Source organism: Pan paniscus, chromosome 18, assembly GCF_029289425.2.
Source record: "Pan paniscus chromosome 18, NHGRI_mPanPan1-v2.0_pri, whole genome shotgun sequence".
NCBI classification, from domain to species: domain Eukaryota; kingdom Metazoa; phylum Chordata; class Mammalia; order Primates; family Hominidae; genus Pan; species Pan paniscus.
Window position 1 is genome coordinate 19,677,890 of NC_073267.2, and position 24,496 is coordinate 19,702,385.

A 24,496-nucleotide genomic window follows, 5' to 3' on the forward strand; every position below is an offset into this window, starting at 1 on the left:
CTTCAACCCAGAAGGTGGAGGTTGCAGTGAGGTGAGATCATGCCACTACACTCCAGCCTGGGCAACAGAGCGAGACTCCAAAAACAAAATAAAACAAACAAAAAAAACCAACAAACAGGCCTGAGCCTGAAGTACTGAGAAAAGGGACAGGAGGAAGACCTGCTTTCACCCATTCTACTTCTATCCCGGTTATGTTTGTGCTATGAACACATACAATCTTTTCCTCATCCCACCAAAAATGGTCAATAGAAAAAGAGTCGGTATTGTTCTTTATGAAACCATCATGACCACACAGCTAAAAAAAGACAGAAAAGAAAGAGCCACCGCATTACGATCCCACTAACAGCTCCGATCTCCCGAGCGCTCACTGCACTGCAGGCGTATGCTGAACTTCTGTGTTGAAGTGACCCACTGAATTATCTCAGTAGCCCCTGGGGTGGGCACTGGCATTGCCTCCATTTTACAAATAAGGAGAGTGAGGTTCAGAAGTTAGGCAACTTGCCCAAGGTCACTGGGGTGGGTTGAACTGTGACTCCCAAAAGCTATGTTCACTCAGAACCTCAGACTGCAATGTTATTGACTAACCAATTGATTGAGATGGGGTCTCACTTTGTCACCCAGGTGGGTGTACAGTGGCGTGATCTCAGCTCACTGCAACCTCAACCTCCCAGGCTCAAGCAATCCTCCCTCTTTGGCCTCCCCTGTAGCTGGGACTATAGGCACATGCCAGCATGCCTGGCTAATTTTTGTATTTTTTGTAGAGATTGGGTCTTGCTATGTTGCCCAGGCTGGATTCACACTCTTGGGCTCAAGTGACCCACTTGCCTCAGCCTCCCAAAGTGCTGGGATTACAGGCGTGAGCCACTGTATCCCACCTGTGATTTTATTTAGAATAAGGGTCTTGCAGATGTAATTAAGGGAAGGATGTTGAGATGAGGTCATCCTGGCTTGGAGTGAGACCTAAATCAATGGTGTCCCTATTTATAAGAGAAAGGAGGCCGGGCGTGATGGCTCACAGCTGTAATCCCAGCACTTTGGGAGTCTGAGGTGGGTGGATCACCTGAGGTCAGGAGTTCGAGACCAGCCTGGTGAAACCCATCTCTACTAAAAATACAAAAAATTAGCCAGGCATGGCGGCAGGCACCTGTAATCCCAGCTACTCAGGAGGCTAAGGCAGGAGAATCGCTTGAACCCAGGAGGTGGAGGTTGCAGTGAGTTGAGATTTTGCCACTGCACTCCAGCCTGGGCAACAGAGCAAGACCCCATCTCAAAGAAAAAACAGGAAAAAAGCAATCAAACTTTAATATCTCCATTATACTCTGGAGACAGACAGATACCCATGCCTTTAGCTTCCACCCAGGGGGAGAAATTCACTCGAGGACAGAGCAAAATGGGAAACCAGTTTAATTTTTTTTTTTTTCTGAAATGGAGTCTCGCTCTGTCACCCAGGCTGGAGTGCAGTGGCTCGATCTTGGCTCACTGCAACCTCTGCCTCCTGGTTTCAAGCAATTCTTCCACCTCGGCCCCCCGAGTAGCTGGGACTACAGGTGCGTGCCACCACGCCTGGCTAATTTTTCTATTTTTTGTAGAGACAGGGTTTCACCATGTTGGCCAGGCTGGTCTCGAACTCCTGACCTCAGGTGATCCGCCCGCCTCAGCCTCCCAAAGTACTAAAAAGTGATTTTTTAAAAGAGGGTAAAGGATAGAAGAACCAGGTACCCTGTGATTAGAACCCAGGCAGAGAGAACCTCCTGGGACCGGCCCAGACAACCTCCACTATCTTAAGGAAAGATTTTGAGATGGACAGACAGATGGGCTGTGTTGATCCACGACTTCAGGGAGAGAGGCAGGCTTTCCTGGCAGCCTTGTGAATCCTAGGCCCAGAGCAGGAGAGATTTATAGGCTCAGATGCTCACAGGGCCCCCAGGAGAGGGAGCGGGCTCCAGGAGAAGGCCTGGGAGCTGCCAGCGCGGCTCTGAGCTGGGGGCTGCTGGGAGACCTCTGGCCTGACGTTCCCATCAGAAACACACCACTTCCAGGCGTGGGAAGCTTGCAGGATGCTGGTTACGAGCAGAAGGACTCCATGTGGGTGCTGTCTGCCAAACCGTGTGGAGCACAGGGAACTCTGAGATCCTGGAACTTTTTATCTGATTCCTTCCCCAAGCCTGAGCTTGTGTTGGACTCAAAAGCAGTATTCTCCGCCGTACAAAGCAGTTTCACTCCCTCCTTGCTTTGCACAAGTGATTTCTTCTGCCCAGTGCACCCACCACCACTTCTCCTCTGGCCTAATCCATTCTCTCTCTCTCTCTCTTTTTTTCCATTGAGGTAAAATTTACACTACATAAAAAGAACCATTTTAAAGTGAATAATTCAAGCCAGGTGCGGTGGCTTATGCCTGTAATCCCAGCACTTTGGGAGGCCGACACAGCTGGATCTCCTAAAGTCAGGAGTTTGAGATCAACACGGCAAAACCCCGTCTCTACCAAAAATACAAAAATTAGCTGGGCGCGATGGTGCACACCTGTAATCCCAGCTACTCAGGAGGCTGAGGCAGGAGAATCGCGTGAACCAGGGAGGTGGAGGTTGCAGTGAGCTGAGATCGCGCCACTGCACTCCAGCCTGGTGACAGAGGGAGACTCCATCTCAAAAAATAGTAATAAAAATAAAAAAATAACTAAAGTGCATAATTCAGGAGCATTTAGTACATTCACAATGTTATGTAACTACCACCTTTATCTAGTTCTAAAATATTCTGTCACCCCCAAATGAAACCCTCTACCCATTAAGCAGTCACTCCCGCATAAGCCCTTGCAACCACCAATTTGCTTTCTGTCTCTATGGTCTTACCTATTCTAGATATTTTTGCATAAATGGAATTATAACGTGTGTGGCCTTTCATGTCTGACTTCTTTCACTCAGCATGTGGCTGAAGTTCATCCATGTTGTAGCAGGTCCCAGACTTTATGCCTATTTGTGGCTGAGTCATATCACATTGTATGGATAGATCATATTTTGTTTATCCATTCAACAGTTGACAGACATTTGGGTTATTTCCACCTTTTGGCTATTCTGCATAGTGCTGCTATGAACATTCCTGTACGAGTTTTAGTTTGAGTACCTTTTCAATTCTTCGGGTACATACCCTAATCTGTATTTGAAACATCGTCTTGGGAGTCAACTCTTCTATGATACCTTCTCTAACTCTGCACTTTTCTAGAGCTGAGTTGGAGACCTTTCCACTTGACCTCCTACCTGCAGGATGGCCATGGACCGTGGTGCATGTTGTACACTGCATAACTCTATGGAGAAACTATTTGCATTGGTCATTTATTGTATTGCATTGTGTATTTATTGTAATAATCTTTCAGCAGATGGAGGAAAAGTGCTTTGAGAAAACGGTGCCTTTCTCTAATATAAACGTGAGTGTCACATGGCCTAGTGGTTCCCATGGTCCACAGGTTCTCTCCATTTTAGTAATTATCATCATTGTGATCCTTACTTAATAAATGTCTCAAAACATTCTGGCGGAAAAAGGTACAGATGATATGGAATGATAATAGGCCATCTATCCATGATATGGCATTCAGAGTTTTTCTTGTTTTTCTTTTCCATATTGGTAAAAATTATGGACTTTATTCATAATATCCAAAAAATAGAAACAACCAAATGTTCATCAATGGGTAAATGGATAAAATGTGGTCTACCCAGACAGTGGGATAGTATTCAGCCATGAAAAGAAAGGATGTATGGCCGGCGGCCATGGCTCATGCCTGAAATTCCAGCACTTTGGGAAGCTGAGGCAGGTGGATTGCTTGAGCCCGGGAGTCCGAAACCAGCCTGGGCAACATGGTGAAACCCTATCTCTACTAAAAAAAATGCAAACATTAGCTGGGCATAGTGGCACAATCCCTGTGGTCTCGGCTACTCAAGAGGCTGAGGTGGGACAATGGCTTGAGCCCAGGAGGTGAAGGTTGTAGTAAGCTACGACTGCACCACGGTACTCCAGCTGGGGTGACAGAGACAGACCCTGTCTTAAAAAATACATAAATAGTATGAATCCATGATACAACGTGGATGAACCTTGACAACATTATACTAAGTGAAAGAAGCTAGCCGGCTGGGCGCGGTGGCTCACACCTGTAATCCCAGCACTTTGGGAGGCTGAGGTGGGCAGATCACGAGGTCAGGAGTTCAAGACCAGCCTGGCCAATACAGTGAAACCCCGTCTCTACTAAAAATACAAAAATTAGCCAGGTGTGGTGGCACGTGCCTATAGTCCCAGCTACTCGGGAGACTGAGGCAGGAGAATCACTTGAACCCAGGAGGCAGAGTTTGTGGTGAGCCGAGACCACATCACTGCACTCCAGCCTGGGCGAGTGCAGTGAGACACTCTGTCTCAAAAAAAAAAAAAAAAAAAAAAAAAAAAGAAGCCAGCCACAAAAGGTCACTCATGATTCCATTTATATGAAATGTCCAGAATAGGCAAATCCATAGAGACAGAAAGTAGATTTGTGAATTCGTGGCTGCCAGGAGCTGCGGGTAGGGATATGGAGTAACAAAAAAATGTGCACAAGATTTCTTTGGGGGATGATAGAAATATAAAATTATATTGCAGCAATGGCTGCATAACCATGTAAATTATGAGTGAATTTAGACAGTTATGCAGACATAGCTGCAATTTTAGGTGTGAACTGTATCCTTAAAATGAATTTATTTAAATTATACTGCATAAACCTTTTTTAAAAATGATGTTCATTTTATACCACCTCTGAATGATTATAAATCTGACTTCTTCCACTTCATGCAGCTCTATTAGGTTTCCAACAATTACAAAATTGTTCGTTTTTAATGCTTTTCCCCTGAACCAATGAGCTCCTGAAGGTCAAGGGCTGTGCCTGATCCCGGGTACAAGGAACAATGCCTGACACACAGTAGGTGCTCAGGAAATGCTTGTTATTTTGAATTGCTCTCTGGCTCAGAGAGGCAACCAAGGTAGAAGCAATGGAAAATGCATATTCACGTGTTCACATATTCATTCAACAAATGAGTCCTGAGCCAGGTACTGAAAGCACAAAAGTCAATAAGATCTGCTTTTTTTTTTCTTTTCTTTTTTAAGAGATGAGGTGTCACTCTGATGCCCAGGCTGGAGTGCAGTAGCACGATCATAGCTAACTGCAGTCTGGAACTCCTGGGCTAACAGATCCTTCCATCTCAGCCTCCTGAGCAGCTGGGACTACAGGTGCATGCCACTATGCCTGGCTAATGGTTTTTTGTATTTTGTTTTCATTTTTTTTGTAGAGACAGGGCCTAGTAAGGTAACTTAGTAATATTACCCAGGCTGGTCCCAAACTCCTGGCCTCAAGTGATCCTCCCGCCTTGGCCTCCCAAGTAACTGAAATCACAGGCTCAAGCCAATGCACCGAGCTTCATGACTTGCTTATCCTTGCTTTTGAGAAGTTCATGACCCAGGGTGGGAGTCAGATGGGCAAAGAAATGACTGTAAGAGATGAGCAGTGCTACGATGGATGTGAACCCAAGTGCTATAGACGTCAAGTTTTTTGTTTGTTTGTTTTTTCACACCACCTGAGCAAGACAGGAAGCCTTAATGGCAGAGGTGACCACTGAACAGCATTAAGAAAAATGTGAAAGAATCTCCTGGGGAGAGGTCGAGGCAGAGCATCCCAAGCAGAGGGCCTGGGACAGAAGCTCCAAAGTGGGCAGGGACACAGTACCAAGCCTTTGTGGAGTCTGGGAAGGCTGGAGCTTGGGGCGGCCGGCCGTCATCAGGACCCACCTGGGGCTGAGCTTCCCAGCCCAGATCCCTGGGGCTCATGTCACCTCACACCCCATCCTTAAACGTGCCTCTCTCCCTTCCTCCTCCCCAGACTCCCCACCCAGCCTCGGATGTGTAAGGCCCCAGGCACGTTTCCTGAGAAGATAAAGGGCTTCAGCGGTTTCTCCCCCGCTGTGGGCCTGAGGACTCCCAGGAGGTACCCAGCTCCCCACAGACCAGCTATTTCGGCCCAAGCCCAAACACAAGCTGGTGGATTCTGGCTGGGAAGCCGGAGCACTGCAGGCTGACCATAAAAGGAGAAAACCCAGCAGGGACTGAGCACACACCCAGGCTCCCTGCGTCTGCCCTTCTTTCTGGTAACAGGCTGCTGGGGGATCCAGTGAGAGGTAATCAAAACCTGGGCTAGTAAAGAAGAAAGGTCTCAGCCTCCATTGCCTGTAGAAAAGTGGCTCTCTACCTAATGCCCCGCACGGAGGCAGATGCCAGAGGTTCTGGATCTTCCGTGGTGTGACTGTGAACGTGGCCACTGCATGGCCCTTGACAGTGGGTCCTCGGCAGCTGACTGCTAATGCCTATTGAACTTGTCCTGTCCATGCACCGTGTCCCTACACACTGACCGAATTACCCTTGTAACAACTGGAGTAGGCACAGTCATCATCCTCACGGGACAAGTGAGGAAACTGAGGCACAAAGTAATAGCCGGGGCAGAGCTGGGAGGTGAACCCAGCTCCAGAGCCCATGACCTAAGCCATTCTGTAAGTGAGGGCCCTTCTCTTTCTCCAGCCTTCATCTCCCCACTCTACTCTCCCGGCAGAGTTGGTTAGGATGAGATGCTGAGTAAGAAGAGATACTTTGAGAGCCTGTGCTGCAACCCAACAGGTGTTTTCCAAACCTACAGGAAGCCCTGGTATTGTAAAAGCAGAACTGGGCTGGGCATAGGAGCTCATGCCTGTAATCCCAGTGCTTTGGGAGGCTGAGGCAGAAGGGTTGCTTGAGGTGAGGGGTTTGAGACTCAAAGCGAGACCCCTATCTCTATGAAAAAAAAATTTTTTTTAATTACCTGTGGACGGAGGTGTGTGCCTGTAGCCCCAGCTATTTGGAAGGCTGAGGCAGGAAAATTGCTTGAGCCTAGGAGTTTGAGGTTACAGGGAGCTATTATCGTGCCACTGCACTCTAGCTTGGGTGAAAGAGTGAAACTCTGTCTCAAAAAATATATAATAAATAAAAACATGAAAGCAGAACTGGCCAGTGAAGGGGTGTAGGAGACAGGAAAACCAATGCTCTCCCTCTTGGGCCTCCACTCCTACCTCCTACATTCTCCCTCTTCTCTCTGCTCCAGCCCCAGCAGCCTCATAGAACCTATATCAAGTTCCCTAGCCAAGCCTACACTTCACCTTCCAAGGAAGCCTCCCCTGTCCTCCCAAGGTCCCCAGGGCTACACTTCCCCACTCCCTGGACCTCCTCTACTTAGCAGCTACTTGTGGGATGATTCAATTCGTATTTACACATACGCACAGTAGGCTGTGTCTAGGGCAACACCTAATAATCAATATTGTTAGAATGACCGGGCGTGGTGGATCACATCCGTAATTCCAGCACTTTGGGAGGCCGAGGCGGGAGGATTGCTTGAGGCCAGGAGTTCGAGACCAGCCTGGACAATATAATGAGACCTCATCTCTACAAAAAATCAAAAAATTAGCCAGGCGTGATGATCTGCGCCTGTGGTCCCAGCTACTTGGGAGGCTGAGAGGGGAGGATCACTTGAGCCCAGGAGTTGGAGGCTGGAGTGAGCTATGAGTGTGCCACTCCACTCCAGCCTGGGCAACAGGGCAAGGCCTTGTCTCACAAAAAAAATGCTGTTGGATAAAGAAAGGAATGGGGAGCCAGACTGCCCAGAGGCTGGGAGGACACCGAGGGAGGTGGCTGACACATGCAATTTAACAAGGAAGGTGCTGGCCAGGCACTGTGGCTCACGCCTATAATCCCAGCACTTTGGGAGGCTGAGGTAGGTGGATTGCTTGAGCTCAGGAGTTCAAGGCCAGCCTGAACAACATAGCAAAACCTCATCTCTACAAAAAATACAAAAATTAGCCAGTTGTACTGGTGCATGCCTGTATGCAGCTACTCTGGAGGCTGAGGTGGGAGGATCACCTGAGCCTGGAGAGGCTGAGGCTCAGGTGAGCCGAGATCACACCACTACACTCCAGCCTGGGCAACAGAGTGAGACCCTGTCTCAGAAAAGCCCAAAACAAACAAGGAAGGTGTTGCCAAGTGTCAGCTGGGGCTTTTCAAGTTCACTCCCTTAAGTATGTCCCTTTTTCAATTTAATATTTACGGTTTTTCTTTTTTTTTTGAGACGGAGTTTTGCTCTTGTTGCCCAGGCTGGAGTGCAGTGGGGCAATCTCGGCTCACTGCAACCTCTACCTCCCGGGTTCAAGCGATTCTCCTGCCTCAGCCTCCCAAGTAGCTGGGATTATAGTCGCCACCACCATGCCTGGCTAATTTCTTGTATTTTTAGTAGAGATGGGGTTTCACTACATTGGCCAGGCTGGTCTCGAACTCCTGACCTCAGATGATCTGCCTGCCTCTGCCTCCCAAAGTGCTGAGATTACAGGTGTGAACCACTGTGCCTGGCCAATATTTACTATTTTATAACAAATAATTCTCCTTTGCTGTCTCCCTTCCCTGTAATGCACCATGGGTACCAAAAATAAAAATAAAATAAAAATAAAAAAGGTGAACTTTTCATGATTAGTTAGAGCACCAAACAGACACTCCTAGCACCTCTGTAAAGACTGAGCCAGCCAGACAGAGCCATTCATTCCCACACACAGTCTCCCATCATTCCGAACCGGGCCAGACACATAGCTGACAGCCACTGCAAAACCCACAAGAGACAGAGAAGCATTTGGCTGTACCCCTTCCTGGAGATGTGTTTGTAGCAGCACTGCCTCTGCAGAGAAACAGCTGGGAATTACTTCTTGGCTCCACCCTATCACCTCTGCCCCCAGGGCCTGTTTCCTCACCAGGGAAATCAACAAAATTCCAGACCTTTCAAGGGCATGAAGATGATTGAAAGAGACTGGATTCAGAAAGGGCTTAAAATTGTTTTACCCGCAGCACATTTAAGAGCTTGGTAATTGCCGTTAATATCATCTTTATCATCATCATCTAAAATAGTGATCTAGGGAAGAGGTTATAGACAGCAGTGATTCTGAATCGGCAGGACAGGATATTCAACCAAGGATATTTAACCCCTTTCTGATTACAAGGTGTCATGGTCTGAATGCTCATGTCTCCCTCAAATTCATATGCTGGAATCCTTACCCCTAAAGTGATGATATTAGGAGGTGGGGCCTTTGGGAGGTGACGAGATCATGGGGGTTCAATCCTCATTGGGGGAGAGACCCAGAGAGCTAGCAGGTCCCTTCCCCCACGTGAGACACAGCGAGAAGGCAGCACTAGGCCCTCACCAGATACCAAGCTTGATCTTGGACTTCCCAGCCTCCAGAACCACGGGAAACAAATATCTGTTTAAAAGCCACCCAGTCTATGGTATTTTGATATAGCAGCCTTAACAGGCTAAGACACAAGGCCTATGCTAGTCCCTTAGCCTTCTGGGGGCCTCAGTTTCCTCTTCCGTTATATGGGGACAAGAATACTACACTATCTATACCACGCTACCTAGGAGGGAAGAGTAACATTCTGAGGGCAGCGAAGCTGGGTCCCCAGGTTTGACTCTCAGTTCTGGGGCCAAGTAGGTGTGCTGAGTTTTCCCCATCGATCAAATGGGGAGGCTGCCACCCACCCTGTGTGGTGCTAGTGAGGGCCGAGCAATGTGGGATTGATGGAGCAGTGAACCCAGGTCCTGACATATTGCAGGGGCCCTGAGGACATCAGTCCCCTTCCTCTCTCTGCCTCTACTGGGGAGCAGCCTCAGGGGAGTTGGGTGAGCAGGAACCATCCCCCACGGGGCTGCCAATCTCAAGCAGAAGGATACAGCCGAGTGTGGGAACTTGCAAAGTGGAGAAAGTCGTTTGGATCACTCCACCCGCAGAGTTGTCTTAAGCTTAGAGAGGACTTAGCCAAGAGCCCCAAGCTGATAAAGGGTGGCTGTTATTTCTTTTTTTAATCCCCTGAGCGTGGCCATTTGTTGCTAATGAGGTGCGGACAAACCATTACTTGTGGCTATCTTGCATAGGGCAAGTGCAGAGGCTCAGAATGGAATCTTATCTGCTTTCCTGCCCCTCCTACACCCCAGGGACCCATGGAGGGGCTCCAAAGTGGTTCTTGTCTGGAGGGCTTTAATGGCGCTTTTCTCCTATTCATCACGTTCTTTTATTGAACTCAGCTCCAGCCTCCTAAGCTTTGAGCTGTCAACACTCTGAGATGAAGACAGTAGACAGCCTTCCGTGGGATTGAGGGGGATCCCTGTGGTTGCCCGGTGTCACCAACTGACCAGCAGGACTCCGGCTTTGGAGTCAGGATAATCCAAGTGTATATTTGGCTCTGACACTTAACAAATCTGCAGCAAGTTCTCCACTCCTCTGAGTCTGTTTTCCCAGCTGTAAAAGGGGGCTAATAATAGCTCTTGCGGCTAGCGTTGGATCACCCAATAAACCTTGTAAGCATACGCTGAGGGCACGCCCACACAGGCATGCACGAGAAGGAAGAATGCCATAGTTGCCATTTCATAAGCACCACGAAGATAAACATCATGGGAAAAATAGCAACTTTAGGCTGGGCACGGTGGCTCATACCCATAATCCCAGCACTTTGGGAGGTCAAGGCAGGAGGATCACTTGAGGCCAGGAATGAGAGACCAGCCTGGGCAACACAGTAAGATCTTATCTCTAAAAAAAAAAAAAAAAGTTTTTTCACTAGGCACAGTGGGCTCACACCTGTAATCCCAGCACTTTGAGAAGCCCAGGCAGGTGGATCACTTGAGCTCAGGAGTTCAAGACCAGCCTGGGCAACATGGTGAAATCCCGTCTCGACAAAAAATACAAAAATTAGCCGGGTGTGGTGGTGCATGGCTGCAGTCCCAGCTACTTGGGGAGCTGAGGTGAGAAGATCACTGGAGCCTAGGAGGTCAAGCCTGCAGTGAGCCGTGTTTGTGCCACTGCACTCTAGCCTGGGTGACAAAGTGAGAACCTGTCTCAAAAATAAAAAAGACTGGGCACGGTGGCTCATGCCTGTAATCCCAGCACTTTGGAAGGCCAAGGTGGGAGGATCACCTGAGGTCAGGAGTTCAAGACCAGTCTGGTCAACACGGTGAAACACCATCTCTACTAAAAGTACAAAAATTAGCTGGGCATGGTGGCATGCGCCTGTAATTCCAGCTACTCAGGAGGCTGAGGCAGGAGAATCACTTGAACCCAGGAGGTGGAGGTTGCAGTGAGCTGAGATCGTGCCATTGCACTCCAGCCTGGGTGACAGGGGTGAAACTCTGTCTCAAAACAAACAAACAAAAAACAGTTGTTTTTTTTTAATTAGCTGAGCATGGTGGTACATCTCTGTAGTCTCAGCTACTTGGGAAGCTGAGGCAGGATTGCTGAACCCAGGAGTTTGAGGCTGCAGTGAGTTATAATCGCACCATTACACTCCAGCCTGGGCAACAGAGCAAGACCCTGTCTCTAAAAAAAGCAAAAACAAAAACAATTTTGTCAGCCTTCTTTACTTTATAATTTAATTTTTTTTATGACGTATGCCTGCACCTTAACAGTTTCAGGGCTTAATTTTAAAATTCCTAATCTGGTCCTGTCCACCTTGTAGGTTTGTGGTAAAGATTAACTGAGAATATTTCTGTAAAGCCCTGAGCTTTATAGGAAGCATATAATAAAAATCCATGATTATTATTATCACTTCTTTGTAAAAGAAGGCATGAGAGAATTCCCATGAGAAGATGGTAGGCTGAGTGCATGCATTTAGCTCTCTTCCTTCCTAAACCTTACTAAAATAACTGTAAAAGACTTTCCAAAAATACATGAACCAGTTTAGCCAGGCATGGTGGCTCATGCCTGGAATCCCAGCTCTTAGGAAGGCACAGGCATGAGGAAAGCTTGAGCCCAGGAGTTCAAGGCCTGCCTGGAAAATATAACAAGACCCCATTCTCCACACAAAAGAGGGGGGAAAAGGCAAAAAAAAAAAAAAAAAAAAAGTGTAAAAAGGCCGGGTGTGGTGGTTCACGCCTGTAATCCCAGCACTTTGGGAGGCTGAGGTGAGTGGATCACCTGAGGTCAGGAGCTCGAGACGAGCCTGGCCAACCCGTCTCTACTAAAAATACAGAAATTAGCTGGGCATGGTGGCATGCACCTGTAATCCCAGCTACTCAGGAGGCCGAGGCTGGAGAATTGCTTGATCCTGGGAGGTGGAGGCTGCAGTGAGCAGAGATCGTGCACTCCAGCTTGTGCGACAAGAGGGAAACTCCATCCCCAAAAAAAAAACAAACAAACCAAAAAGTGTAAAAATACATGAGGCAGTTTAAAAAGAACTAGAGAGGGGAGAACAGCAAAGCCATCTTGGAAGACAGAAAATGGGATAAGCATTGAAAAGTACCAAGAAAAAGGCCAGACACCGTGGCTCACGCCTGTAATCCCAGCACTTTGGGAGGCCGAGTTGGGTGGATCACCTAAGGTCGGGAGTTCAAGACCAGCCTGACCAACATGGTTGAACCCCATCTCTATTTAAAATACAAAAATTAGCCGGGTGTGGTGGCGGATGCCTGTAATCCCAGCTACTTGGGAGGCTGAGGCAGGAGAATCACTTGAACCCGGGAGGTGGAGGTTGCAGTGAGCCGAGATCATGCCATTGCACTCCAGCCTGGACAACGAGAGTGAAACTCCATCTCAAAAAAAAAAAAAAAAAAAAAAGGTACCAAGAAAAAAGTCTAGGTGAGCAGTGAGGAAAGGTGAGAAACGACCTAATTTCAACACCGAATTCCCCATTTCTGCCCCAAACCTCAGAAACTGGCAATGCCAGGGGCCTCTGGAAGAAAAGATCAAGGAGGAGACAAAAACATAAGGACTGGGTCAAATATAAGGCACTGTTAGACCCCTCCCATATCTTCTGCACTCCCTGAAGCCAAGTGACTGCCCTTCTCACACCCCACAGAAGGTGGTGGGTTTAGTCTCTGGTGAGGGTTAAACAGAGGGTCTCCGTCCTGGGGGGACACCAGGAACCATACTGAAAGAAGGAAGGTAATGTACAAATTTCACTGCACATTTTGAAACCCTCAGCTTCTTTTCAACTAGACCCTCAAAATGATGCTAGACAAATCTTTAACCTCCAGGCAGAAGATTTTTCTACAAACCTTCTCTGAAGAATCAGATTAGCCCATGAACAAAAGACTGAAAGACGAAACAGAAGTGTCCTAATGGGGTAGCCCAGCACTTTCATATTATAGCCAAGCACATCAGCAAGCCCATCCTATAAGCTCTGAGCTTCCATCAACAATTTGGTATCCTGTGCACTAAAGCATCCAAGATGAATGGATAGCCAAGAATCCCAAGACATCTGAAGAAATCCACTAATATGACAGACAGAAGTTAAAACAATTAGGAAAATATGTATCTTGGAGGAAATAGACTCTGCATTAAATATCCTCTGAGAAACAGGATATTGCATCCACAGAAAAAGAATGTCATATGAAAGAAACATTTAAAAATAAAATAGAATTTTTGGAATTTAATAAAATATATACCAGAAATTTAAAACACAATGGAAGGGTTAGGGAAAAAAGTTGAGGTAAGTGCCCAGAAAATACCATTAAAAACATTAAAGTGATGAAAATGACAAGAGAAAGAGATTTAAATTATAGGATTGGTCTAGGAATTCCATTATGGAAATAAAAAGACTTCTAAGAAAAAGAAACAGAGAACACAGGGAGAAAGACAGCATCAAGGAAATAATTTGCAAAATTTCCCAGAATTTGTGGACACAAGTTTATAGATTAATTGGGCCACTAAGTGTCCAGGATAACAAATAAAAATGGACTCATAGCAAGTCCCATCATCCTGAATAGGGGTACAAAGACAGTCTAAAAGCTTCCAGAGAAGGAGGAAAAACAAAAACTGGTCATGTACAAAGGATCAAGAATATTCCCAGCCAGGAAGGTGAATATAATCACACACACACACACTCACAAACATACACACACACGAATCAGATTGGGTTTCATCTTCTCAAAACTGAAACTAGAAGGCAACAACACAAATGCCTTAAAAGCTCAGGCAAGAAAGTTATTTATAACTTTCTGAAAACAACTTTCTTGCCTGGAATTTTAAACCCAGCTAAACTATCCTTTAAGTGTTAGAGAAGCATCAAGCCTCTCAGATATGGAAGTTCTCAATGCCTCAAGATCACGTACATTCTTTCTTGGGAAGCTACTGGACAAAGTGCTTGATTTAAGCAGGAGAGTAAAGCAAGAAAGAGGAAGACATGAAAACTGGGAAACAAGGAATCCACTATGAAAGCATTAAGGGGAATTTCAAGGATGGTGAAAAAGATCCTATATGACAGTTACTAGCTATAGAGAAAGCCAGGGCAGATCAGAAGGCTATAGTAGAGATCACATTCAAGGAGATGATATCAATATGATATCCAATACATGTCTGGACATATTAAAAGGAGATTAACACATTTAGAAAGATTTTGGGGCAGAATTGGTGGTTAAGTACATGGAAAACAAGATTGGGGAAAAAAAGGCAATTGCTAACTCCAGGAAAAAGAAAAGTCATACAGAAAGAAGAAAAATAGTCACAAAGCAGTGCAAAGCTCAGCTTCGAATAACATCTACATAATCATAATAATGTAAACTCTAGATAGCATTACATAGTCATAATAATGGAAACTCTGAACACTGAGTTTGTCAAAACTAAGATAAAATTATACTGGGACTCTGATATGAGGCATGTGTATTGGAATGAGGAAATAGGGGCAAATCCAGGGGGTGAATGAGCTAAATTTCATCTTTCATGGAGGGAAGTCAATAGATGATACCTAAAATTGAAAACAAAATTAAGATAGCAGCACGATGATCAAGTGTTGTTGTCAGAGATATGGTGGTAAATACAAAAAAAAAAAAAAATCAATTAAAGGAGTTGAGAAGTAGCAGAGGATGGCTATTTTTCTTAACAAGCCTTCAAAAATTACTTGACTCTAAGCCATCTGCATGAATACTTTTAACAAAAATAAAAACCAATTTTTTAAAAAAGGGAACAAGGAATTCCTACATGCACTGATATGTAACACCCTCTGGCAAAATATAGAACTGTATATATATGGAATGCTAGTATTTGTAGGGAAATCTTAGGGAAGAAAATAGATACCTATTTGCTTATACTTGCAAAAATATCTCTAGGAGAAAACTTCATACACTAGAAACCATAATTGTCTCTTGGGAGGGAAGCTAAGGATCTAATGCACAAGGGTTGAAGGGAGAAGTTCACCTTTTGAATTTGTATGTAACATCTTTCCAAAAACAAACCACGGCCGGGCGCAGTGGCTCATGCCTGTAATCTCAGCACTTTGGGAGGTTGAGGCGGGCAGATCACCTGAGGTCAGGAGTTTGAAACCAGCCTGGCCAACATGGCAAAACCCCAACTCTACTAAAAATACAAAAATTAACCAGGCATGGTGGTGTGTGCCTGTAGTCCCAGCTACTCGGGAGGCTGAGGCACAAGAATTGCTTGAACCCAGGAGACAGAGGTTGCAGTGAGCCGAAATCATACCACTGAGCTGAGATCGTGCTGCTGCACTCCAGCCTGGGTGGCAGGGCGAGACTCTGACTCAAAATAAAGGGGGGGAGAATTTAAAAAATAAACATGACATAATTTATGCATATGCAGATATAAGATACATATTTTAAGCATCAGCTTCTCTTCCCGTACCCTCAAGGGGCTTGGCTTCCATTTGGGAGGGTGCCATGTTGTGAAGTATCTCTTAGAAAGTCCCTCCCATTTTCCCAACTCCTGTGAGGCAGCAAAGGGCTGAGCTCTGGCTCTGAGCTCCCTGCCACAGTATACTAGTCAACCCCTCTAAACCAGCTCCTCCCACACTCATCATACCCATTCTCACCCCTACATTTATGCTTTTATTATTCTTGGCTAGAAAGCCATCCCTGCCCCCTTCTCTCACCTTAGCAAACCATTCTTCGAGGCTTATAAAGCCCCACCTCTCTCAAATAACCCACCCCATCCATCCTGACCCTGGTAGGTTCTTTTCTATAAATAACTCTAATAATTCATTGATTCAACAAATACTGAGCAGCTACTATGTGCCAGGCACCAGAAAATGTGCTGGAGATACAATGATGAACATGCAAGAAGGATGGAGTTTATAGGTCCTCAGGAACTTACTGTCTATGTGACACAACTGCAATGCTTCATCTTATATTCAGTGCATGTGTGTTACCCATCCCTCCTCAGTCCCGCCTTTTCACACCCCATCTTTTCCATGAAGAACTCAAGGAAGAAGCCACATGTGCTAGCTTTCTCTCTCCACCTTCATGGTAAGCTTAGTGTGGATCGCAGCCCAGTGACTTAACAGAATGAGATTGTGCCATTTATCAATGGAGTCAACACACTGGGCCTACATGTTTCTTCACAAAAACCAATTTCCTACTTGGGAATGGAGAAAAAATTAAGCAGATGAACGGAATTCTTCCCAAGCTTAAATTTTTCTCCATTATTTTTGACATTCTTTTTATTTTTTATTTATTTATTTTGAGATGGAGTCTCGCTTTGTTGCCCAGGCTAGAGTGCAGTGGCGTGATCTCAGCTCACTGCAAGCTCCGCCTCTTGGGTTCACACCATTATCCTGCCTCAGCACCCCCTGAGTAGCTGGGACTACAGGCGCCTGCCACCGTGCCTGGCTAGTTTTTTTTGTATTTTTAGTAGAGACAGAGATTCACCACGTTAGCCAGGATGGTCTCGATCTCCTGATCTCATGATCCCCCCACCTCGGCCTCCCAAAGTGCTGGGATTACAGGCATTAGCCACCGTGCCCGATTCTTTTTATTTTTGGAGTCCACCATCAATGATTTGCCAGAAAGCACCAGGTCATGCCAAAATAGACGAGGGCATAGCAGGTGTTGGTTAACATTTAAATTAAGAGTTTATCTTTTATGGATGTGCATATTCACGGTTTTCATTTTCTTTCTTTCTTTCGTGACAGGGTCTTACTCTGTTGCCAAGGCTGGAGTACCATAGCACGATCATAGCACACTGCATTCTTGAAGTCCTGGGCTCAAGCCATCCTCCTGCCTCAGCCTCCAGAGTAGCTAGGACTACAGACTCACGCACTGTGGCCAGCTAATTATTTTTTTGTAGAGACAAGAGCTCACTATGTTGCCCAGGCTGGTGTCTAACTCCTGGCCTCAAGTGATCCTCCTGCCTCGGCCTCCCAAAGTGCTAGGACTGGAGACATGCTGCTGTGCTCAATCATGATAGTCATTTCCTATTGGAGCTTACTATGTGTCAAGTGAGCATTTCTAAGTAGTTTCAAGAGAGCTGACTATGCAATTTTGTGTTAAAACCTAGAGACCATGAGGAATCAAATATATGAACACAGGGTGTCCTTGTCAATTACAACATTGCCTCACAGTTAAGAGGTGGTCTAGCGCAGGCATCTCAAACCACCGACTGGTACTGCACAGCAGGAGGTGAGTAGTGGGCTTCATCTGTATTTACAGCCACTCTCTATCACTCCAATTACTGCCTGAGCTCTGCTTCCTCTCAGATCAGAGGCGGCATTAGATTCTTATAGAACCACCAACCCTACTGTGAACTGCACTTAAGAGGGATCCAGGCTGTGTGCTCCTTATGAGAATCTAATGCCTGATGATCTGTCACTGTCTCCCATCACCCCCAGATGGGACCGTCTAGTTGCAGGAAAACAAGCTCAGGGCTCCCACTGATTCTACATGATGGTGAGTTGTATAATGATTTCATTATATATGACAATGTAATCATAGAAATAAAGTGCACAATAAATGTAATGCGCTCGAATCATCCCGAACCATCTCTCCCCTGCGGTCCATGGAAAAACTGACTTCTACGAAACTGGTCCCTGGTGTCAAAAAGGTTGGGGACTGCTGGTCTAGGAAAGCAAAAGTCCCCACAACACAAAAATATTCTTCAATGACTACAAGAGCGATCAAACTCCACCGAAACCTCCTTCTCCAACGATTCAGTGGCTTCACCTTGCCAATTATCGGGTATCAATAGCCACCATCATGATATGAACACAAAACAAAGTGGCAGTTCTGCAAAATAAGGTGCAGTGACTGGCAAAGTCAGTGGCCTTGGAAAGGCCAAAAAAAAGATTCAGGGGCCAAGTGTGGTGGTGCACACCTGTAATCCCACCACTTTGGGAGGCCGAGGTGGGAGGATCACCTGAGGCCAGGAGTTCAAGACCAGTCTGACCAACATGGTAAAGCCCCATCTCTACTAAAAATACAAAATTAGCCTGGTGTGATGGCGCATGCCTGTAATCCCAGCACTATGGGAGGCCGAGGCGGGCAGATCACAATGTCAGGAGATCGAGACCATCCTGGGTAACATGGTGAAACCCCATCTCTACTAAAAATACAAAATTAGCCGGGTGTGGTGGCACATGCCTATAAGCCCAGTTACTTGGGAGGCTGAGGCAGTAGAATCGCTTGAACCCAGGAGGCGGAGGTTGCAGTGAGCTGAGATCACACCATTGCACTCCAACCTGGGCACCAAGAGGGAAACTCCATCCGAAAAAAAAAAAAAAAGAAAGAAAGAAAGATAAAAGAAAGAAAAAGATTCAGGGCAATTCACAGCTGAATGAATGCTAAGACCACAGGGGCTTTGAGAGACTTAAACACTAAGGAAGTAAAAGAAGCCCTTAGGAAAACTGGTGACCCATCAAATAAATCTGTAAGAATGATCCTTTTTAGCTCGGGCTGCAGAAGTCAAGCATGACATGAAGATGTCGTTTTATGCTCACATGATTTCATCCCTCACCCCAAAAAAAGTTACAGAAAAAAACCCCACACTCACTCTTAATTCATTTTATACTGAATCTACAAATTAGCACCTACTTGTAATTAAAATAAAATTCTTATTACATGTAAGCTGAAATTAACCTATTTTTATAATTTGCAATGTTGGTTTTCTTTTCTTTTCTTTTGAGACAAGGTCTGGCTCTCTCACCCAGGCTGGAATGCAGTGGCGTGATCTCGGCTCACTGCAACCTCCACTTCCTGGTCTCAAGCGATCCTCCCACCTCAGCCTCCCAAGAAGTGGGACTACAGGTATGTGCTACCACACCAAAGTAATTTTTGTATTTTTTGTAGAGACATGGTTTCGCCATATTGCCCAGGCTGGTCTCGAACTCATGACCTCGAGCAATCCACCCATCTGGGCTTCCCAAAGTGCCAGGATTACAGGCGTGAGCCACTGTGCCTGGCCTGCAATGTCATTTTTCAAGCTCAGTCAAATATTTTGCCCACTCTCTTTCCCTCCTCCACACACATACTATCTACAGTGAAACTTTAGTCTCTGTTTTAAGTGATCTTTTTCCGGAACGAATTATCTTCAGATAGTAAAAATTTCCTTCATTTCATGCCATTTAGTTCAGTTAGTGTAATGAAAGGTCACGTAACAAAATGTTAATGGTGATGAGTTTTGGATGATAGAATCATAGGTGCCAGCAAGTTCTCTTTTACTTAAATATAAGTTTAAGTTTTTCTAGAATGAATATACAATATTAAAGACTTTTTCAAGTTACAAATAAATTTTTTCAGAGCACTGTAGAAATGCTTACCCATCTGTCGCTCCCCCTCCTTCTCCTTTGCTAACAGAATTTTCTTTCTTTTTGGTATTTAAATTAAAATGTGCTTAGTGGGACCTCAGCTCCAGAAAAGAACCAGGAATTGCTGGGTATGGTAGCTTATGCCTGTAATCCCAACACGTTGGGAGGCCAAGGCGGGTGGATAACTTGAAGTCAGGAGTTCGAGACCAGCCTGGCCAATACGGTGAAACCCGGTCTCGACTAAAATACAAAAATTTAGCCAGGCATGGTGGCACACACCTGTAATCCCAGCTACTCTGGAGGCTGAGGTGGGAGAATCACTTGAACTCGGGAGGCAGAGGTTGCAGTGAGCTCAGATCATGCCACTGTATTCCAGCCTGGGCAACAGAGTGAGACCCTGTCTCAAAAAAAAAAAAAAAAAAAAAAGAACCAGGAATAGTTCAAACAAATCATAAACACTCCAATCCCCTCTGCCAGTGATTGCTGTAGGGGTTAGCATATGACCAAGTTTCTACCTGACTTAAAAAAAAAAAAAAAAAGAGAGACACAGGGAAAGAACCTTACCCTCCACTTCCTTCATGCTTTTGGATATTATCACATGAAAACGTGATATCTGGAACTATGGCTACCACTTTGTGACCATGAGGAAGAAGCTGAGAAAAATCCCAAGGAAGTCAACCCTGAAATCAGCCACTAGACTTCCCGTTGTGTGAGGCAATGAACTCCTACTGGTTAAGCCACTTTAGTTAGTTGTTATCTTACTTGCAACCAAAAGCACCCCAAATGATAGGAACACTGAGGTCTGTGATGCTCAGCTTCCCAAAGGTGTACACGAACCACTTTGTAAATACTCTTCCATCAAGGGACACCATAAAGAATGTGTGTGTTTGTGTGTTTAATACAAAGACAGATACCTGACTCCAGGAGCCGTCACTTTACAACCTGAGATTACAGCTCCAAGATTGCCCTTGCAAGGCTCCACCTGCTGGTCTTTGGAGGTAATGGCAGGCCCTGCCTAGAAGGGCCAAGGTTCTGGTCCTACCTGTGGAGTCTGGCTAACTGTCAGAAAGTTGGGGCACTTATACCTGAGTCCCTCTACCTTGGGGGCGGGGTCGTGGCATCTCTCAGGCACACCTGGATTCCTGCCTCAAGAACTTCCAGAATTGGGCTCCTCTCAACTCCCAACTCAGATCCCTGGGTTCCCACCTGTTGGTGCCCTTTCAGAGGGGGTGTGAGTTTTCGAGTTTCTTGTACTCTTCGCCTGACCTGGTACACTTGTTTGCATTAACTGCCTAGTCCCTCTGTTTGACTTGGGGGTGGCTATTTCAGGGGCTCCAAAGTGTTCTAAATAGAAGGTGAGAAGGCCTGGGTGCAGTGGCTCATGCCTATAATCCCAGAACTTTGGGAGGCCAAAGTGGGAGGATCGCCTGAGGCCAAGAGTTTGAGACCAACCAGTATAGCAAGATCCTGTCACTTCCAAAAACAAAACAAAACAAAACAAAAACAAAACAAAAAAACCCACCTTTTTAAAATTAGCTTGACATGACAGTCCACACCTATAGTCCCAGCTACCTGGGAGGCTGAGGCAGGAGAATTGCTTGAGCCCAGGAGGCGGAGGTTGCAGTGAGCCGAGATGGCACCACTGCACTTCAGCCTGGGCGAGAAAGTGAGACCCTGTCTCAAAAATAATAAAACAATAGTAAAAATAATAACGTATAAACATGAAAGTAATAGGCACAAGTCTTAAGTTTGGAAAAACCAGCATTAACAATCTTCACAAGAAGCTACAAGATAGAGACTATCACCCCTTTTGACAAATGAGGAAACTGAGGCTGAAGAGGAAAAGATATTTACCCACAGTCCCACAGGGGTTGAGGGACAGGTAGGTGTCAACACAGACCACAATGGCTCAGCCCCAGGGCTGTTCCCCACCCTCTTTCCATCCTTTGCAGACAGCTGGCCCAACAGGGCCCTTGGGCAGTGAGCCCCGGAGCTGGAGCTGGAGCGGGCCCATGCCCGTATTTGCCCAAGCTCTTGGCTCTCCCTCACCCTCCCAGGCTGCAAACACAGATGTTCCTTTTGCTTTTTCCCTTTTTCAGCCACAGTAACTCCTGGTCCCTCGCAGTGCCTGCCAAACTCCACATTCCTGGCAAGAACTGCAGACAAGCAGGACAGGAGGGGCTCCCTGGAGCTGGCCCCGTGCAGCCCTGAGTTCACTCACCTTGAAGCATGCTCCGGTAGGCCGTGTCTGCGATGGCGTAGATGTGAGGCGGCATCTCGTGCCTCTTCTTGCCCTTGTACATGTCGACGATCTTCTCCGAGTAGATGGGCAGGTGTTTATAGGGGTTGACCACCACGCAGAAGAGGCCAGAGTACGTCTGCAGACAGAGAACCCAGCTTACTTCCAGACCTCCTCCAGGGTAGACAGATTGCACAGAAGCACTCAGTATTCTCATGTTAGAGATGGGGAAACTGGAGCTTGGAGTCTTAGTGGAAACCCTGGGCCTCACTGATATTCCAGGTATGTGGGAAGAGGAGAAAGGGCGAGAGTGGGTTTCCAAGCTGCCTATGTTTTATTTTGCAATTGTGGGGGGTTTTGTGTTTGTTTTGAGATGGGGTCTCACTCTGTCACCTAGGCTGGAGTGCAGTGGTGTGAACATGACTCACTGCAACCTTGACCTTTCTGGACTCAGGTGATCCTCCTACCTCAGCCTCCTGAGTAGCCAGGACTACAGGCGGGTGCCACCAGGCCTGGCTGATGTTTATATTTTCTGTAGAGACGTGGGTTTCACTGTGTTGCTCAGGCTGGTCTCAAATTCCTGGGCTCAAGCAATTCTCCCATTTCAGCCTCCCAAAGCACTGGGATTATAGGTGTGAGCCATTGCACCTGGCCAAACTGTGGAGTTTTGAAGAGCTCTGGGTTCAAATCTCAGCTCCACTCCTCCGAGCTGCCACTGTACCTCCCTGGACCTCACTGGCTTAAATAACAGCCACCGTTCATTGAGCACTTACTATGTGTTGGGCACCAAACTAAGCACTACGCAGGATCTTTTTTGGATGCTGACAATCATATTAAATGCTCATCATTTAACAGGTGGCACAGAAAATGAACAGTGTGCTTAAGATATTAACTCAGGAACATTTAATAAAAAGAGTGTTTACAGATATGTGTGCAGAATTAAAGAAACCCAACCAGTGACGGGAGCAGTTAAGTCTGAAGAGCAAGAACAGAAGAGAATGTTGTTTACTTTTTTTTTTTTTTTGAGACAGGGTCTTGCTCTGTCGCCCAGGCTGCAGTGTAGTGGGGTGATCTTGGCTCACTACAACCTTGAGTTTCTGGGCTTAAGTGATCCTCTCGCCTCAGCCTCCCAAGTAGGTGGTACCACAGGTGTGCACAACCATGCCCAGGTAATTTTTATTTTTATTTTTTGTAGAGACAGGGTTTCACCATATTGCCCGGGCTGGTCTCGAACTCCTGAGCTGAGGTGATGCACCAGTCTCAGCCTCCCAAAGTGCTGGGATTACAGGTGGGAGCCACCGCACTCAGCCAGAGAGGGAATGTCGTTAACTGAACATTGGAGGCATAGAAAGCCACACACCCCTAAAAAGGGGCTGTCCAGAGGGATCCACAGCCATATAGAAACACAGCTGCCAAAACTGTGGTCCAGGAGGGGGGGAGGAAAAGGTAATAATCCTCCAAGCTCTCTCTCCTCCCACCACCCTCTGATCTCTTTCTGGGACCTCCCAATGTCCATATCTAAGAAGAAACCCCAGTGACTCAGTCTCTAGAAGATGGCAGAGGCATCTCCTCATGGCATCTTCACAACTACTCAGTAACAGTGATTTCCCCACCACCTGTTTGACAGGAGGGCAAAGCGAGGCGTGGTGAGGTTGTCACCAGGTTACACAGCTGGAGGGAAGTTGGGAACTAGAACTCCTGTTTACCCCACAGCGCCTGCTCCTGATCATTAATACCTTCCCCATCTGCAAAACGGAGACAAACACTGACATGAGCTCTCCAATGTGGATGAAGCTTGAAAATATGCCTAGTGAAAGAAGCCAGGCACGAAAGGTCACGTACTCTATCATCTCATTTATGTGAAGTGTCTAGAGTAGGCAAAGCCATGGAGACAGAAAACAGACTCGTGGTTCCCAGGGGCTGGAAAGAGGTGGGAAATGAGGAGGAACTGCTCATGGGTATAAGGTTTCCTTTTGAGGCTATAAAAATGCTCTGGGGCCAAGTGTAGTGGCTCATGCCTGTAATCCCAGCACTTTGGGAGGCCAAGGTGGGAGGATTGCTTCAGGCTAAGTGTTTGAGACCAGCTCAGGCAACAACAGCCAGACCCCCTCTCTACAAAAAAAAAAAAAAAAAAAAAAAAATAGCTGGCCATGGTGGTGATCACCTGTAGTCCCAGCTACTTGGGAGGCTGAGTCAGGAGGATTGCTTGATCCCAGGAGCTCAAGGTTATAGTGAGCTATGATTGTACCATTGCACTCTAGCCCCTGGGTGACAGAGCAAGACCCTGTCTTGAAATTGATAGCTGTACAACATTGTGAATGCACTTAATGGCACTGTTTTCTTTAAAATGTTTAAAATGGTAAATTTTATGTTATATGCACTTTACCATTTAAAAAACAGCAGTCCTCTCCTACTGGGTGAATAGGAGCATCTGAAAATAACCAGATCAGGGACGGAGGATTCAAGGCACAAGGTAAGTCCCGCCATTCTGTACGTGGTAAGGCACTATTGTCATGATTTTTCCTTACTGGATACTAGATTTTCCCATGGTTGAGGTCACAGTTCAGGAGACAGGCTCCAACCCGTCTCACAGGAACTGCTTTCCCCAAACGATAAACATCAGTACTGCCCAAGACTCTGATGGCCATAAAGCGTATCCTCTTCCCTGCAAGTGACTTAGG

At 46.3% G+C, this 24,496-nt stretch overlaps 1 protein-coding gene across 1 annotated transcript in view; it reads right to left on the minus strand.

Moving 5' to 3' along the window:
• LOC129394161 (uncharacterized) overlaps nt 1-24,496 on the minus strand; it is a 92,301-nt gene that overhangs the window by 61,853 nt on the left and 5,952 nt on the right. Inside the window, exons 2-3 of the mRNA XM_063598465.1 lie at nt 21,798-21,954; nt 21,099-21,250 (exon numbers count right to left, since the gene is read on the minus strand). Of these exons, the coding sequence (XP_063454535.1) occupies nt 21,099-21,250; nt 21,798-21,954 (309 nt within the window). The remainder of the gene's footprint in view (nt 1-21,098; nt 21,251-21,797; nt 21,955-24,496) is intronic.